This window comes from Caloenas nicobarica, chromosome 5 (genome assembly GCF_036013445.1).
Source record: "Caloenas nicobarica isolate bCalNic1 chromosome 5, bCalNic1.hap1, whole genome shotgun sequence".
NCBI lineage: Eukaryota > Metazoa > Chordata > Aves > Columbiformes > Columbidae > Caloenas > Caloenas nicobarica.
In genome coordinates, this window is record NC_088249.1 from 1666203 (window position 1) to 1681413 (window position 15211).

Here is a 15211-nt window from a genome sequence, read left to right on the forward strand (position 1 = left end):
TGTTGCATAAATTAAGTTGTAGACACTGCTTTATTTCCAGGTGTAGAAATAAGCCCAGATTGCCCAAATTACTATTTGAAATAAAAGGTAGCCAGGCACACAGTGAGAATATGGATCTGTCCCACAGAAATTGCTTTGACTGCTGTTGAACACAGAACAATAGTGGGAAAAGAAAACAGTTTTGCTGTAGCTTTCATGTAGAAAGAGGATGTTCCTTGCCCAGCCGTAAAACTTTGTGCAGTAAAACACATCCAATAAATTGGAAAAACAAGCTACGTTTCTTTTATTCAAAATCAACACAATATTACATCCTCAGATGACAGAAAAGCCCAGAATCATTCCAATACATGTACTTAGGTAGAATTCCTGCCTGCGTCTGGCCAGCGTTATCAATGATAGTAATGAATGATTTTTGACAAAGCCAACTTCTATAACCCTACAGGCAAGTGACTTCACTATTGACAGAAACAGCAAATAAACCCAACCTCATGATGCAAGGAAGAAACAGGCGGGAGAAACTCTGAAAAGACTAAAGGAATGACAGGTTTTATTATTAAAATGTTCTCCTGCTAACAGTTCCTGCTGAGCCTGCTGCTGAGTCACTACAAGTACCTTTAATGCTTTGTGATATATAAACGTGGGACACAAGACAGATGTAGGTTTAAAGTAGTGCTATTTCAGCAGGTTTATAACTACCTGGAGCAGGTTTATAGCTACTATCTGTTCACCGCTCTTCGCGGGATCAGTGACTTAGTCCCAGTCTAAAGCAGTGTTGCTGTTTGCCACAGTGGGACTCGGATTTATTTGGCAAGGTTGCAGTTTGTCTGCCAAGTCTGCAATACAGGCCATGGACAAACCAGAGTTCTTAAATTCACACTGTAAACATGGGGTCACAGTGATCCTGAACCAGTACACAATCCCAAACCAGTATACAATCCCAAACCAGTACACAATCTGTGCGTCGCTTCCCTCCCATTAGTGACCCAGAGCACATTACTTTACAGCCCGTTTTTGTATATGTCTTAACAGGTATTCATTTAGTTTTCCGTCACATATCCTCCTTTTATAAAGTTTGAAATTACTCAAACTTTGAACAATAAATAGTTTTTCATCTGCCGTCCAGTTAGATGTTTGGGAAATGGTAGTTTGATTTCCTTGTTTTGGAGCAGTACTTCTTGCTGTCCAAAGCTGGCAGGATGTTGCTGCTGGTTAACTGAGGCAGGTGCTGTAACGAAAGGAGAAGGTACACGGTGTGAAATGAGGAGCAAGCACGCATTTCATTGTCAAATGGAACATAAGATATATAACTATTCCTACTGTAACCCTGGATTTTTCAAACAAAGAGCTATGGATCTGGGGTTCTGCAACCAGAAGGTTAAAGGTATTTCTTCCAGTCATCCAGGGCAAGAAAAATATTCCCGTTCTATCCTACGTCAGAGAAATGGGAGAGGGGAATCAGTTTGATCCAGGAATTTCTACGCTGCAGCAGTTCTCCACCCTACACCTCCAACTTCCCTGCGCGTTACCAGGTCAGTGTTCCAGCTGTCGTGGGGAGTCTCCGTAATCTGGGATTCGAAAGCACCAGACAGATCCCAGAGAGCTCCAAATCAAACCAGCCACATGAGCCCGTCCAGTTTGTTCAGATGTCCTGCTGCCCGTCTTTCACCCCCAGCGACTCAGGGGAGCTGCGATGCAGAATTCAGTTTGTACCCAGTTACTCTTTGGCCAGGAGGTTCATTTTCTCCTGGGGCTAAAAAGAAGATGGGTCCAGCGCAGGAGCTCTGTCTCACGTGAACTGCCAGCACGAGCCCCCCTCCTGGGATCCAAACAAAACCAGCGCCCTCCTTAGGCACAGAGCATTAAATATTAATGCTACTATAAGATGTTACCCCTGGCACGTGCTTCCGAGTCAGCCTGCCTGGTTTCCGAGCCGCTTTTTCGTGTTCTTTCCCCAGATCCGCCGCCTCCCTAATGCTGTCAAAATAGGGATGCTGCAGCAGCTGCTCACACGTCTGCCTCTCCGCAGGGTCCATCCGAAGGCAGCCCTTAGAAAAGATGAAGTAAAGGGTCACGCAAGACGCTCGCTAAACACGCCTGTGCAATTCCAGCTACTCGCCACAGCCAACGAGCATTTGCACAGATACAAGTGTTAATCTTTTTTTTAGTGGATTCTAAGAGTCTGGCTTTTGCAGAGTCAGCATGAAACTTGCCAAGCAGCTGATACCGAACAACTGCCACAAGGCAGTAGTAGAAATCGCAGCTAGAGGGACAGTTACAAGTGTGCGGTGCAGCAAACCATCAAGTCTCAAAAACCAGTTAAGCCCAGAACTTTCACTTGGAATAGAACTTTCTTAAACAGGGGAAGCTGCTATGGCACTGGCTGGGCTGTTCCAGCATTTAACGTAGAGAATATTGTCCACAGCTGCACCTTCTTTTTATTGTCTCCATCCTCAGTCTCCATTCGCTGCGTCTTAATGAGGGAATAACATGTTTTCCACCTCCATGAGTGGATTAGAGAGGAGTAGATGAAAAGGCCTCTCCAAATCCCCTCCAGCTCTAATTTTCAATCAACCTCTGAGAATTCAGTAGCCAACTCTCAAACCATTTACCAGCTGGATAAACAAACCAGACTGCGTTTGCCCAGCCTCAGCGCACAGCCCCTTCACCAGCTGCAGTTTTCTTACCTTCATGAGAGCTAAAGCGGAGTATGAAATACTGGGGAATTTCATTTCTAACGGCTCCTGGAGGGAAAAAACAAAAGTGAGCGTACTCCTATTAGCAAGATTGTCATTCAGCAGGTACAGAGAACCAGCTTTCCACAGCGTGAGCTGTACCTCACCAAACACATCTGTCACTTAGGGACCTGCCTGGCATTCCTGAGGATGGGAGGAGCAGAGATGAAGCACTCATTTGCCTGCTTTTACCCAGGCTATCAGTTAAAATGTCACGAGAGGGGTTCAGCCACCTCCAGATAATATTCTAGTGTACACTGGCAGAGAGCAAAGCTTTTGGATAGGGAAAAAATGCTGCGCAGCAAAGGACTGGTTGAGCTGAGGAAGCGAGGCTTTTCCAGCCATGCTTCCAGAGCAGACAGCACGCGAGTGCTGGGTAGGAAGAAGCAGGAACATTTCTCTGCCCAAACCCCTCGTCTCCTCAGCACAGCAGACAGATCGCTGGTGAGCGCATCCGGACAGAGCTCTTACCATGCTCTCTGGGTCCGGAATCCTTACACCGCTGAAGAACTGGTTGGTGCTGAACACTTGCTGGTGTCTGGGAATAAGATCCCCTTTGACCGAGAATGAAAAAAACAGCGTCAAATTAATTTGCTGGTTTTACAGTGCCTGCGTTGAACAAGCTTATGCTCTAACAAGGCTGATACCATCCGAGAGAACATCTAAAGAGATGGAGTACCATCAAGTGAGACAACAAAAGGTGCTTTCGTGAAAACTAACGTCCATCTAGGACACCAGCGCATCTTCCGGGCTCTGAGTTTCTCTGCTGTGCAGCAGAGCAGCTTTTATGAACTGTGGCCACTACAGCTGGAGGCTTCGATAAATACCTATTTCTATATATCTCCCCATGCCGAGCACCTAGATCCCATCTGAATTATTTGGGTAACCACAAATTTGGATTTGCACAAGCAACAAGATCCCTCGGTAGAACCCAGGGAACGAGGTGGACGAGGCACTAAGCTGCAGGAACCCGTCTGCTCTGTGCCAGAGCTAGAGGGTGCTGTGTAAACACCTATGGCGAGCTGAACTCAACTCCAGCCATGCACAGCACCCAGCTGTGGCCAGGGATCCTGCCCAAAGCCTTCGGCAAGATCAGATCAGCAGCTCCGATCACAGCGGGCCAGCCCGGAGCTCTGCCGAGCAACTGGCAGGAGCCGCCGTTTGCTTTGGCCGTGCTCGAAGCGTGGGCAGCTTTGCTGGCGAGCGCTGTCGGAGGGCGGCGAGTATTGAGCTCCTCGCCATGCTCACGCTGCGGTTCAGCATTTTCAAAGGAAAAGGGTTCCCAAGAGGCAGCCTGTCTGCATAAACAGCCGTGTCTTCTCCGACTGCTGCAATAACCACAGGCGTTCCAGCTTCATCGTGATTTAACTCAGACTGGGGGAGATTCTTTTTTGTAGGCTCCTGAGGATGTTGTACAGAAAAGAGCTGAAATGCAGCACCAAAAGCAACATGCTGTAGTTTTTCCCCAGTACAGCTTCATGGCCCTTTTTTGAAGCTTAAAGCAGCTCAGAGCAAGCAAAATGTTAAAATTAAATCTGTAATGAGCCGGTACAGCAGCCAAACCACTACAATTACACAGCTGTGACCAAGGAGCTTTTCTCTGTAAATTCTGCTGCTCAGTTCATCACCTGGATCAAAAGGGAATTTCTTCTGGCTGGAACCCCATCATTAAAAATAAATTATAACTTACCTAACACTATTCTGGAGAATGAAGCAATCAATGTTTAACTATATTTCTAGCTAACGAGCTCATCTGTTTAAAGCCATTAGTCATCTTTATAGTTCCATAAACTGCTGAGTAAAAATTACAATTCTCAGTTCATGGTAACAAATGTCAATTAAAAGTGGGAGTTTGTTCCTTTCCACTCAAGAAATCAGATGTTACACACCAGCACCAAATAGAATCAATGAGCCTGCATTAAGTGTTGCATGGATAATGGCCTTTTTATTTAATCTCTGTTCCAAATCCAGATTGGCTTCCCAGAGGCCACCCCAGCTAAAGAGACTAAACAAGATGTGCACGTGTAAGCCATGCCAGGAAAACCCAGCTGCTTTTCAGGGACAGTAACACCTCAAATACAGCCAGGACCTGCTAAAGAGAGAGATCAAGATCCAATGGGTGCATTCACCTCCTGGCTAATCCCGATTCCCACCACAGAGGAAACTCCTCCTGTGCAAGTTCTAGCCCTGCCACAAGCATCAGGAAGAATCACAGAATTCCAGCTTGGAAGGGACCTCAAGGATCATCTGCTCCAACCTTTCTTGGCAAAGCACAGTCTAGACAAGCTGGCCCAGCAGCCTGTCCAGCTGCATCTTAAAAGAATCCACCACTTCCCTGGGGAGATTATTCCAATGGCTGATTGTTCTCATGAGAGGACGAGAGGAAACAGCCTCCAGTTGCCCCAGGGGAGGTTGAGGTTGGATCTGGGGAACAATTTCTTCCCCAAAGGCCTGTCGGGCATTGGAACAGGCTGCCCAGGGCAGTGGTGGAGTCACCATCCCTGGAGGGGTTGAACAGATGGGATGAGGTTCTCAGGGACACGGGGTAGTGCCAGGGGTGGGTTATGGTTGGACTCAATGGTCTTGAGGGTCTTTTCCAACCTAAATGATTCTGTGAAAAACTTCCCTCTTGTGTCCAACTGGAATCTCCCCAGGAGTAACTTGTACCCATTACCCGTCGTCTTTTCCATGTGACTCTTTTTACAAAGGGAATCTCCATCTTCTTTGTAGCCACCCTTTAAACACTGAAACATGGTGATGAGGTCTCCCCTAAGCCTTCTGAAGGCTGAACAAGCCCAGCTCTCTCAGCCTTTCCTCCTATGGTGGCTTCCCAGTCCTTGCATCATCTTTTCGGCCCTTTTCTGGACCCTCTCTGCATCTTTTTTTTTTACAGCAGGGACCAAAACTGAACACAGTAACCCAGACGTGGCTTGGAAACGCCAGATCTGGGACCGGTGCAGAGGAGACACTCACCCAGGGTTCTCCGGATGAGGTAGAGCTGGTCCACGTCAGACTTGCCAGGCCACAGGGGAACCCCGGACAGCAGCTCCGCAAAGACACAGCCGATGGCCCACACGTCCACGGGAGGGCCGTACTGCGTGTCTCCCACCAGCAGCTCCGGAGAGCGGTACCACCTGGTAGCCACGTAGTCCGTGTAATAATCGCTCGGCCCGGCTAGGTCGGGGTCGGGAAGGAGAGAAACAAACAGGAATGTGGGGTCAGAATGATGCAGACGAGCCACCATCAGCTGTTCCACATATCGGGGCACCTCCTGGGCAGCAATAGCTACAGGAACAGGATGAGTCACTGCCCACTAGCAGAATCCAACTTGGAAAACACTTGGCAAAAATCAAGACCATATTTTTCTCAAATTGAAAATATGTAGAGCTCCACAGCAGGGCCCTGTACCAGCCAGTGGTCAGTTCTCAAAGCCCACGTGATTTGTCTGAACAAGAGCTAAAAAACCCCAAATTACGGGCTTTATGACAATGGAAAATGTGAAGCCATTGATTGCAGAGGCAGCGCCTTCTGCCAGAAGGGCTTCTCCTGCCAGGGAGCTCCAGCTGCGTCTCAGCATTGAGTAAGGAACGGCTCGAAGATGCCCATAGGCCCAGTGCCATCTCCCACCGTTGGTTCAGCAGCACCAGCACAGAGCTCAGGAGTTTGTTTCCAGAGGCACTTGGCACTGCGGTGTCTGGACTCGCTCCCTTTCAGCTGGTTTGGGGATCTCTACCCAGCCTTTGGCAGAGATTCTCTGTGAAAACACACCAGCCTTTGTACAGGATGATTTACATGTGCATCAAAGACAAGTGAGTCTTTACTGGTGTTTGGAAGCCTGATCCTACACTTAATGTGAGCTTTCGCTTGTTAACAATCCGTGTAGGTAGCAAGTCGGCACTCACTCAGTATGCGAGCAAATCCGAAGTCACAAAGTTTGATGACTGAGTGCTTGGTTATCAGGATGTTTTCTGGCTTTACATCTCGGTGGATGCACTGGACACAGAAAAAACAAACAAACAAACAACAAGATTAGCAGCAAGTATTTAACCTGGCCCTCGGATAAAAACCTCCTAATTCAGCCACATACACCTTGCACATTATGCCATGAATGTCAAGCAGACGATCACTCCTGCTGAAAGATAAGATGAAAGGATTTCTTAACAGCAGCTAAAGCCATGTCCTGCTGGGCATGACAGTCACCCTGCCTGCAGCCACCTTTGGGATGAGAGGCTGCGCAGGCTCCCAGCTCCAGCTGCAGAGCTCTGCATCGCGTGGACAAGCCCCAGTTCGCTCCCCAGCACCCACTGGGAACCAGCAGGCAGGAGGAGTGAGGTTTGCACAGCAAGGACTGTTGTTAACCTGGCTCTCTGCAAACGCAACTCACTCGATGCAGGTATGTGTAACACCCTCCTAACACAGGCTGAGTTCTATGAATATGTGGGGAGATCCTAATGAGAGGTGATTTTGTGCATAGGGTCGCCTGGGATCAGTTCTTGGAGCAAGTCCATTAACTGATACTCTAGTATTGTTATATATTACTGATAATCTAGTGGACAAGCAAAGGGTTTTGCTGGCAAAGCTCACAGATGAGATGAGGGCTGTGGTTTAGATGTGGGACTTTATCTATCCCTGCAGGCACCAGAGCACGCCTGGTGTTCCCGCTGCTCAGCACAGGGGAGACGCAGCCAGGGTTCTGTGCCCAGCTTTGGGATCCCCAGCAGAAGGACGACCTGGACATAATGGAGCAACTCCAGTGACAGGCCACGAAAATGATTACGGGGTTGGAGTAAGGAGAGGATGAGGGAGCTGGGACCATCACTCAACCTGGAGAAGGCTCAGGGGGATCTCATCAATGTGTGTGGGAAGGAGTAAAGACAGGAACACCTGACGGGAAGGAGTAAAGACGACCGAGCCAGGCTCTCCTCCCTGGTGTCCACTGAAAGGACAAGAGGCAATGGGCACAAATGAACATACAGGAAATTCCATTTAAACATAAGCAATTTTTTTTTTTACTGTGAGGGTGGCCAAACACCCAAACAGGTTGCCCAGAGCGTCTATGGAACCTCTGTCCTTGGATATATTCAAACTGGGACTAGAGGAGTTTCTGAGCAGCCTGCTCTAGCTGACCCAGCTTGAGCGGGAGCACCGGACCAGATGATCTCCAGACGTCCCTTCCAACAGCAGCGATTCTGTGGTTCTTGAGAAGTCACCTTGCCTGCTGCAGGTTCACAACAATCACATTTGGGGTTGGAAAAGAGCTTCTGCTGGTCAAACTAGCAGAGACCTTCATTTCTTCTGTGTATGTGTGACAGGTGTGCTCTACTGAAATCACCAGGGTTTGGCTCACGTTGTTCCTCCCCTACCATCACCTCGGCACAGACACCTCAGACTTTTCCTAGCTAAACCGGTGCTAAATTGTTCTCTTCACCTCCTGAGGACTGAAATGCTGCTTGTTAAACCAGCGTCATGGAGCTCCAAAAAGGGCAGCTGCATAAAACCTCATTACCTGTGATCTACAGCAGGTCAGACCACAGCATCTCATTGTTCCCTCTGCTTTAAAACTCCATTAAATCTTTCAGACTGAGTGGGGGAACAGAAAAAAAAAGAGGAAAAACAACAAACCCTGGAAGCAGGACAGACCTATGACCAAGTTCCTGTGGCTCGGCTGAACATAATTCTCCCAGCAAAGACAAAACACCCGTTCCAGAATGACCTCCTGCCCGATTCTTCAATTTCAAATATTGGCAGATAAACAAAACCAAAGACAATTACAGCTAAGTTTGCCTAAAGAACTTCTCCAAAAGGCTCCTTTCCTTCCCTGCTTCTTAAAGCATCTGCTTTCTACAGAATATTTGCCATGCACGTTTCTCTTCAGAGAGCAGAGGAGGGGCTGTAAAACCGGTTTACTGTATCTCATTTTTGAAACCTTTTAACAGGTAACATGATTCAATGCCTCTGACTATCACCAGCAGGACTTTCTGGGAAATCAGAAGCGGTTTGCTCAGGTCTCAGTTGATCAGACGTTAAGCCACTTTTCTAAACGTCAGTTCTAACGCGTGGCACAGGGAACGTACCAGGATATATTGCTGTTCAGCCTGGAAGGGCTTGTCTAAGGTGATCAGAGCAAATCGTTCCTTGACAGCAAACCCAAGGGACCTGTGTGACAGTAAATGCAGCTGTTGTGGCTATACACTAATATTTCAGATACATGTTTCCTGTTGAAATGGGAAACTTCGTCTGACTTCATCCCATGAAAGCTCTGTAATCAGGAAAAACTCCTCCTCCTCCAAAGCCACGTTACAGTGATCATCAGCGGTGTCCAGGGGACTTACATTGTGTTTATGGCAGAAGCTCACAGCCTGGAGGGTCTGCCAGGTTATGCTCTTCACCAGATGCTCCGGCACCCTGTTTCAAAAAAGCACATTTTTATTTTGGTGATTAAAAACAACGTTGCTATCACAGAAAAAAGGAAGAGGAGGCCTTTGAGTGACAATATTGCACAGGGACCTCTGAGCAAAACCGTTGGGGACCAAAGAGAAAAAGCGCTAGGTGCATGTTCTCGCTATAAAGAAATGACAAGAAATACATAATAACTCTTGACTCATGCCATGGACTGTCCAGAGAGGTGACCAAAATGGGATGGGGAAGGACGTTCCTACAAGAGTATAAAGCTCTACTGTGGTTTGCATCTCCTCTCCTTCCCTCCAACAGCTGGCAAATGCTTCAGAGAAACCCTCTGTTAAAGATCCAACCTCCTCTCTTTCAGTTACTGTGCAACAATTCTTGAACTTCGTTGGCTGTTTGCAATGGTCTTCAACAACCCCAGGAAAGGCAGAGGTGACAGTCTTGGCACTTTCAAGCTCAAATACAATTTTTTTTCAGGTGTTTAATAATGAAAAGCTGCTGATTCACCACAAAGAAAAAAAGAATAACAACAAAACCTAAACCAAACCAATATGAACAACATGCAGGAAGCCTGGCCTTTTCTTTAAGGCACCTTCTGCTGTCAGCGCTGAAGGTTTTGTGCATTTTGACACTGTGCTTGCAATGCTAGAGTTTCCTTGCAGAAACATCCTAGAATGAGAGTGCTGCACGGCCAGCCCGACAAGGGGATGCAGTTGGCCAAATGAGCTGGAAACATGGTGCAAAGAGGCGTGTGCCCACCCACCTTAATCCTGACCACAAAAGACTTGACCATCTGCCTTCACAAAGATCAAAAGTACGCAACCAGGCGGTACGCATTTGTTCACGCTGGACTTGTTCCAATGAATAGGAAGCAAATGTGAGGTGTTTTCTTCAAAGAGGGTTATCTGTCCTCTCTTCAGATTCCAGGTGAGCAGGTTCAAACCGGGGTGAAAGCAGCTCACCAGGCACAAAACTACTCGCTGTCAGCGCTCAGTTCTCCTTCCAGAGCTCCACAACAGCGAGAAACAGAAGAACAGGCGCTTGTTTACTCAACGCCCAATTAGTCTCCTGCAGGCGATTCATTTACCTCCAGGCCTGTAAAATGATTTATGAACTTCTGCTTGGCACTTCCACGGCACCAAGTCACTGCGAAGAATTAGGGACAATGTGTTTAGTGGGAGTGTCATTTAGAACGTGGCAAAGGAACAAATCCCGTCCTGGAGAATGTTCCTTCTGCCCGTGCAGCTCTCACTTTGTGCAAGCGCCTGTTTAAAGAGCGGGTATCTGACCCTCTGCTTTGGTTGTGGAGTCTCCTTCTCTGAGACATTCAAACCCGCCTGGACTGACCTGTGTGATCTGCTCTGGTGACGCTGCGTGAGCAGGAGGGTTGCACTGGGGGATCTCCAGAGGTCCCTTTAGCCCCAGCCAGTCTGGGGTTCTGTGACCTGGCAGCTCCCGGGGCTGTGCAGAGGTGCAGGCACAGCTGCCACCAACACGTCCTGCCAGGGGCCTGGAAGTCACTGCTCTGACGTCATCAGTGACATCACTACGCACTGTATATGTTTTGGGTGCTCGATTGCCTCAGCACACACAGCCCCCAGGGATGTGACACAGGCAGGGGGCTGCGGGGCTGCGTGTCCCCAGCCCAACCTTCCCACCCCCAGCAGCCCTAACGCCTTCGCATAGAATCATTTTGGTTGAAAAAGACCCTCAAGACCATCCAGTCCAACCACAACCTGACTCCAGCACTACCCCACGTCCCTGCGAACCTCATCTAAACGCCTTTTAAACCCCTCCAGGGATGGTGACTCCACCACTGCCCTGGGCAGCCTGTTCCAATGCCCCACAGCCCTTTCCGCGAATAATTTTTTCCTAATATCCAATCAGCGAGACACAAGATGCTCCTGGGCCACTCGAACCAGCCAAAGTTCACCCAAACGCTCCGGCTGGGCGCCCTGGTCTCCCTGGTGAGCGGCACCGTGCGGGAACATGCAGGCTCGCACACAGTTCTTGTGGATGTCGTCGCTAAACCCCAGTAACACGGCAAGTCCTGCGCGCTGGGCTGAGAAACCTCTCCTGTAATTAATGAAATTCCTCTGAAAACCCTGCAGAGCAGCAACGACACGGACACCCCCCAACTCCTCTGCTCAAAGCTCCCAGCGAGACACAGGCCACTCACCCCCGGGGGTGCTTGTCCAGCTCATGGAGAACCGTGTGGTCGCAGTATTCGAAAACCAGGTGCAGCCGCCGCTTCCTCCTGAACACTTCCAGCAGGTTCACCAGGTTAGGGTGTTTCAGTTGCTGCAACACACGGCAGATGGACCGGTTAGTTATTGCATGGGCAGCGGGGTAAAGGCGGGGGGGACGCGGTGTTTTTGCCCACGAGGGTCTCAATTCTTCAAGCCAAAACCTTTTACACAAGCACAACACAATGTGAAGAAGCCGCTCAGCTACAGCCCAGCCTGTGGTGTCGTTATTTTGGGAACCGCCCGTGGGCAACAGGTCAGTTTGGCTTCAGCGAGTGCCTCTTAGAAAAGATGCTCATAGAAAAAGGATCCCTCACGGTGCCCACGGCTATTCCAGCAGCACCTTCCATCGTAACCATCCAGCCTTTGACGGCACCACCACGAGCAGCAGCTCTCCCTGGGAAATCACACACGTAAGAGCCCGGAGCTTTGCATTGATATTTTTCTCTCATCTTCTTTGCAATGTGAGAGCTAAAACCTGTGTCAGGCTCCACGCAAAGGCTGGGCGAACAACATCCTTCTGGAAACAGCAGCCATGGGTGGGTTTACACACAGACTCGCTCTGTTTTCACATATTTCCAGCTTTTCCTATGGAATCGGGATCACACGGAGTGTTTCGAGACTCTGCACAAAGCCCCGCTCTGCCGCCCACCTCCCAGGGCTCCCAGCCATAAAAAGCCCGTTGTCTACAAGGTTATTTGCCGGGCAGAATAATAATTCATCAGGCCCTACATTTCGTACTGATGAAACGCAATCTCACTGCATCCTTGACAAACACTTAGTTGTTGCCTAAGCCAGGAAATACCTCAACAAACAAACAAACAAGCTGTTACTATTTACAGAGAAAAAGCTGAAAAGATGGTCAAGCAGGTCTGCGCTTGTTAAAATCAACATTGTCCCGACAGCTCCTGCCTCAGGGACCTGCGGTGGCACCGGCTTCGGACCCTTAGGGATGATGCATTTACCATCTGCATCGCAACTGACTTCTGCAGTGATTATTCTCCTCTTAAGGTCTTTAATATCATTTAAATCTTAATGCTTTTCCTGCATTGTTTACTAAAATGATACAGCTACATGTCATCCGTTTGCCTCAGATACGAGAAAAACCTAGGCTGCTTCTCCCCAAAATCTAACTGAAAAATAAATATTAATTTTTCCTAGACGATGGCTCTTTTAGAGTGGCATCCAGGCTTATTTTGCCTCTTTTTGCAGCAGGTAGAGAATCAGGCCTTCGTATTCCTTCGACAGTAACATTTACACCACTTATTTATATGTAAATGCTCAATAAAATACAGGCTGATCGCACAAAAGAGATTTGAGGAAAGGAAATACCAGCAATACCACAACCTGCTGCAATTTTGCACTTAATTGCAAATCTGAAAGTGCCTTGTTTCCCAGCAAGCAAATAAGGTTAATTCTACGGAAGGAACACTGAGCACAGTGAGTATCGGTGACAGCTACACAAATACCTGGGAACAACGTCACACAGAAATCAGAGACCAAGGGACTACAAATTTTGGGAACGAAGTTTTAAACACAATGGAACATCTTTGTGGATTTCTGTGGGGTTTTGTTGGCTCCAAAATCCTAAAGCACTGACTGTCTACACGAATGCATTGTACCCAGTCTGAACAGCAGGATCCTTGTAACAACAAGTCCTTTTGAAGTAATTATTTTAAAATTTATATTAAGCCAACACGCTGCTAATATGGTTCTTTAATCAGTTCAGTGTTTAAAACCAAGGCTCTTCTGCATGGAAAAGAGAAAGCTGAAGATGGGGAGACGATGGAGGTGTATAAAACCATAAGCACCCTGGAGAAAGTTGCAAGGGAGCAACTCTCCCCGTAACACAGCTGGGGGTACCATATCCCATCATCCAGCAGCAAGTTTATAACAAACAAAAGGAAATATTTTTTCACACAACGCATTCCTGAAGTTGTGGCACTCGCTGCCTCAGGATACTATGGAGACCAAATGAACACACCAGTTCCAAAAGAGACGGGACAAACTCCCAACAGTTCATGCTAAGCATGAAGCGACGGGTACACCCGGCTCCAGACACGGGGTGTGTGACAGAAAACCTTACCCCATCCTCTCCCCCTTTCTCCCGGGTTCTCCTCATCACTAGGATCACGTTTTGCTCACGTGTTTTACACCAGCTCAACAGTCCCCATCTCCGGGAGTGTCCTGGACACACAGGGGCTGCTGCCCCACACCGAGGGACACGGCGGTGCCTGATCGGCCAGGACGTCGCTGGCTCCATGGGGGACAGAGGCGGGACCGGCCCCTCTCTGAGGGGCTCAGTGGTGACTTTGTTCATGCTCCTCCACTCGCCCTTTGCAGGGTCTCGGTTCCTACTGGCACCGATTCTTTTTGATGCGCGACGGCTGTGGAGGATCACCCCTGTCCCAGGGCGTGTCTGTCCCTGGTCACACGGCTCAGACTTTCTCCTGAGAAACTGACTCGGGCACTTCACCTGCCCCTTCACCACTCACAGAATCCCAGGATGTCAGGGGCTGGAAGGGACCTCGAAAGCTCACCCAGTGCAATCCCCCCCGCCGGAGCAGGAACACCCAGATGAGGTTACACAGAAGGTGTCCAGGCGGGTTGGAATGTCTGCAGAGAAGGAGACTCCACAGCCTCCCTGGGCAGCCTGGGCCAGGCTCTGGCACCCTCACCAAGAAGAAGTTTCTTCTCATAGTTAAGTGGAACCTCCTGTGTTCCAGTTTGCACCCATTGCCCCTTGTCCTATCACTGGTTGTCACCGTGAAGAGCCTGGCTCCATCCTCCTGACACTCCCCCTTTCCATATTGATCCCCATGAATGAGGTCACCCCTCAGTCTCCTCTTCTCCAGCTCCAGAGCCCCAGCTCCTCAGCCTTTCCTCACACGGGAGATGCTCCACTCCCCTCAGCATCTCCGTGGCTGTGCTGGACTCCCCTTCCCGCTCCCTCACGTCCGTCTCCTCTCTTCCCCCCTCACGACGCCCCGTCTCCTCAGGGCTGCCCTCACAACCCGTCTCCTCACAACGCCCCACCGCCTCGATTCTTCCCTCAGGGCTCCCCAGGCCCCCTGGCCGCGGCGCCGGGCTGCAGTGACCGGGCGGCACTGGCCGGGCACAGCCCGCAGTCGCCGCGCAGCGGGGTCCGGGGGTTCGCGGCGGAGCTCCGCCCGCTCCCCGCGGTGCCCGGGGGGGAACCAGCGGGTCCGGGCGCCCGCCCGCCGCCCACCTTGAGCATGCGGATCTCCCGCAGGGCGATCTTCCTGATCACCGGGTCCTCCTCGGACTCCAGGAACTTCTTAATGGCCACCAGCTGGCCGGTGTCCTTGTTGCGGCACTTGAACACGACGCCGTACGAGCCCTCGCCGACCTTGCCCAGCTTCTCGTACCGCTCCATAGCGCGGGGCCGCCCGGCGGGGCCGCCCCGGAGCTGCTCCCGGGGCTCGCAGCTCCGCACCCGCGGCCCGGCCCGCGCCGCCCTGCGCCGCCTCCGCGCAGCTCCCGCGGGGCCGGGGCGGGCCCGGGGGTTCGTTGTCTCCCGCGGGGCCGGGGCGGGCCCGGGGGTTCGGTCTCACCCGCGGGGCCGGGGCGGGCCCGGGGGTTCGTTCTCTCCCGCGGGGCCGGGGCGGGCCCGGGGGTTCGTTGTCTCCCGCGGGGCCGGGGCGGGCCCGGGCCGGTCGGTCTCTCCCGCGGGGCCGGGGCGGGCCCGGGGGTTCGTTGTCTCCCGCGGGGCCGGGGCGGGCCCGGGGGTTCGTTCTCTCCCGCGGGGCCGGGGCGGGCCCGGGCCGGTCGGTCTCTCCCGCGGGGCCGGGGCGGGCCCGGGCGGGT

General features: G+C 50.6%; 1 protein-coding gene across 1 annotated transcript; it reads right to left on the reverse strand.

The window, feature by feature from the left end:
• Positions 1 to 8: 8 nt before the first annotated feature.
• Positions 9 to 14912, reverse strand: CDKL1 (cyclin dependent kinase like 1). The gene is made up of 9 exons (XM_065635159.1): positions 14613 to 14912; positions 11317 to 11438; positions 9065 to 9137; positions 6635 to 6725; positions 5706 to 5906; positions 3204 to 3286; positions 2685 to 2741; positions 1890 to 2045; positions 9 to 1225 (listed from the first exon to the last, which is right to left on the reverse strand). The coding sequence occupies exons 1-9, from the start codon at positions 14778 to 14780 to the stop codon at positions 1124 to 1126; spliced, it is 1053 nt and encodes a 350-aa protein (XP_065491231.1). The 5' UTR covers positions 14781 to 14912; the 3' UTR covers positions 9 to 1123.
• Between the last annotated feature and the right edge of the window lie 299 nt (positions 14913 to 15211).

Coding starts and splice junctions, on each gene's coding strand:
- CDKL1 (XM_065635159.1), bottom strand. CDS start 14,780: ATGGAGCGGTACGAGAAGCTGGGCAAGGTCGGCGAGGGCTCGTACGGC. Junction 2,046..2,684: donor CCGCTTTAGCTCTCATGAAG/GTAAGAAAACTG, acceptor ATCTTTTCTAAG/GGCTGCCTTCGGATGGACCC. Junction 1,226..1,889: donor CTCGGAAGCACGTGCCAGGG/GTAACATCTTAT, acceptor CTTTCGTTACAG/CACCTGCCTCAGTTAACCAG.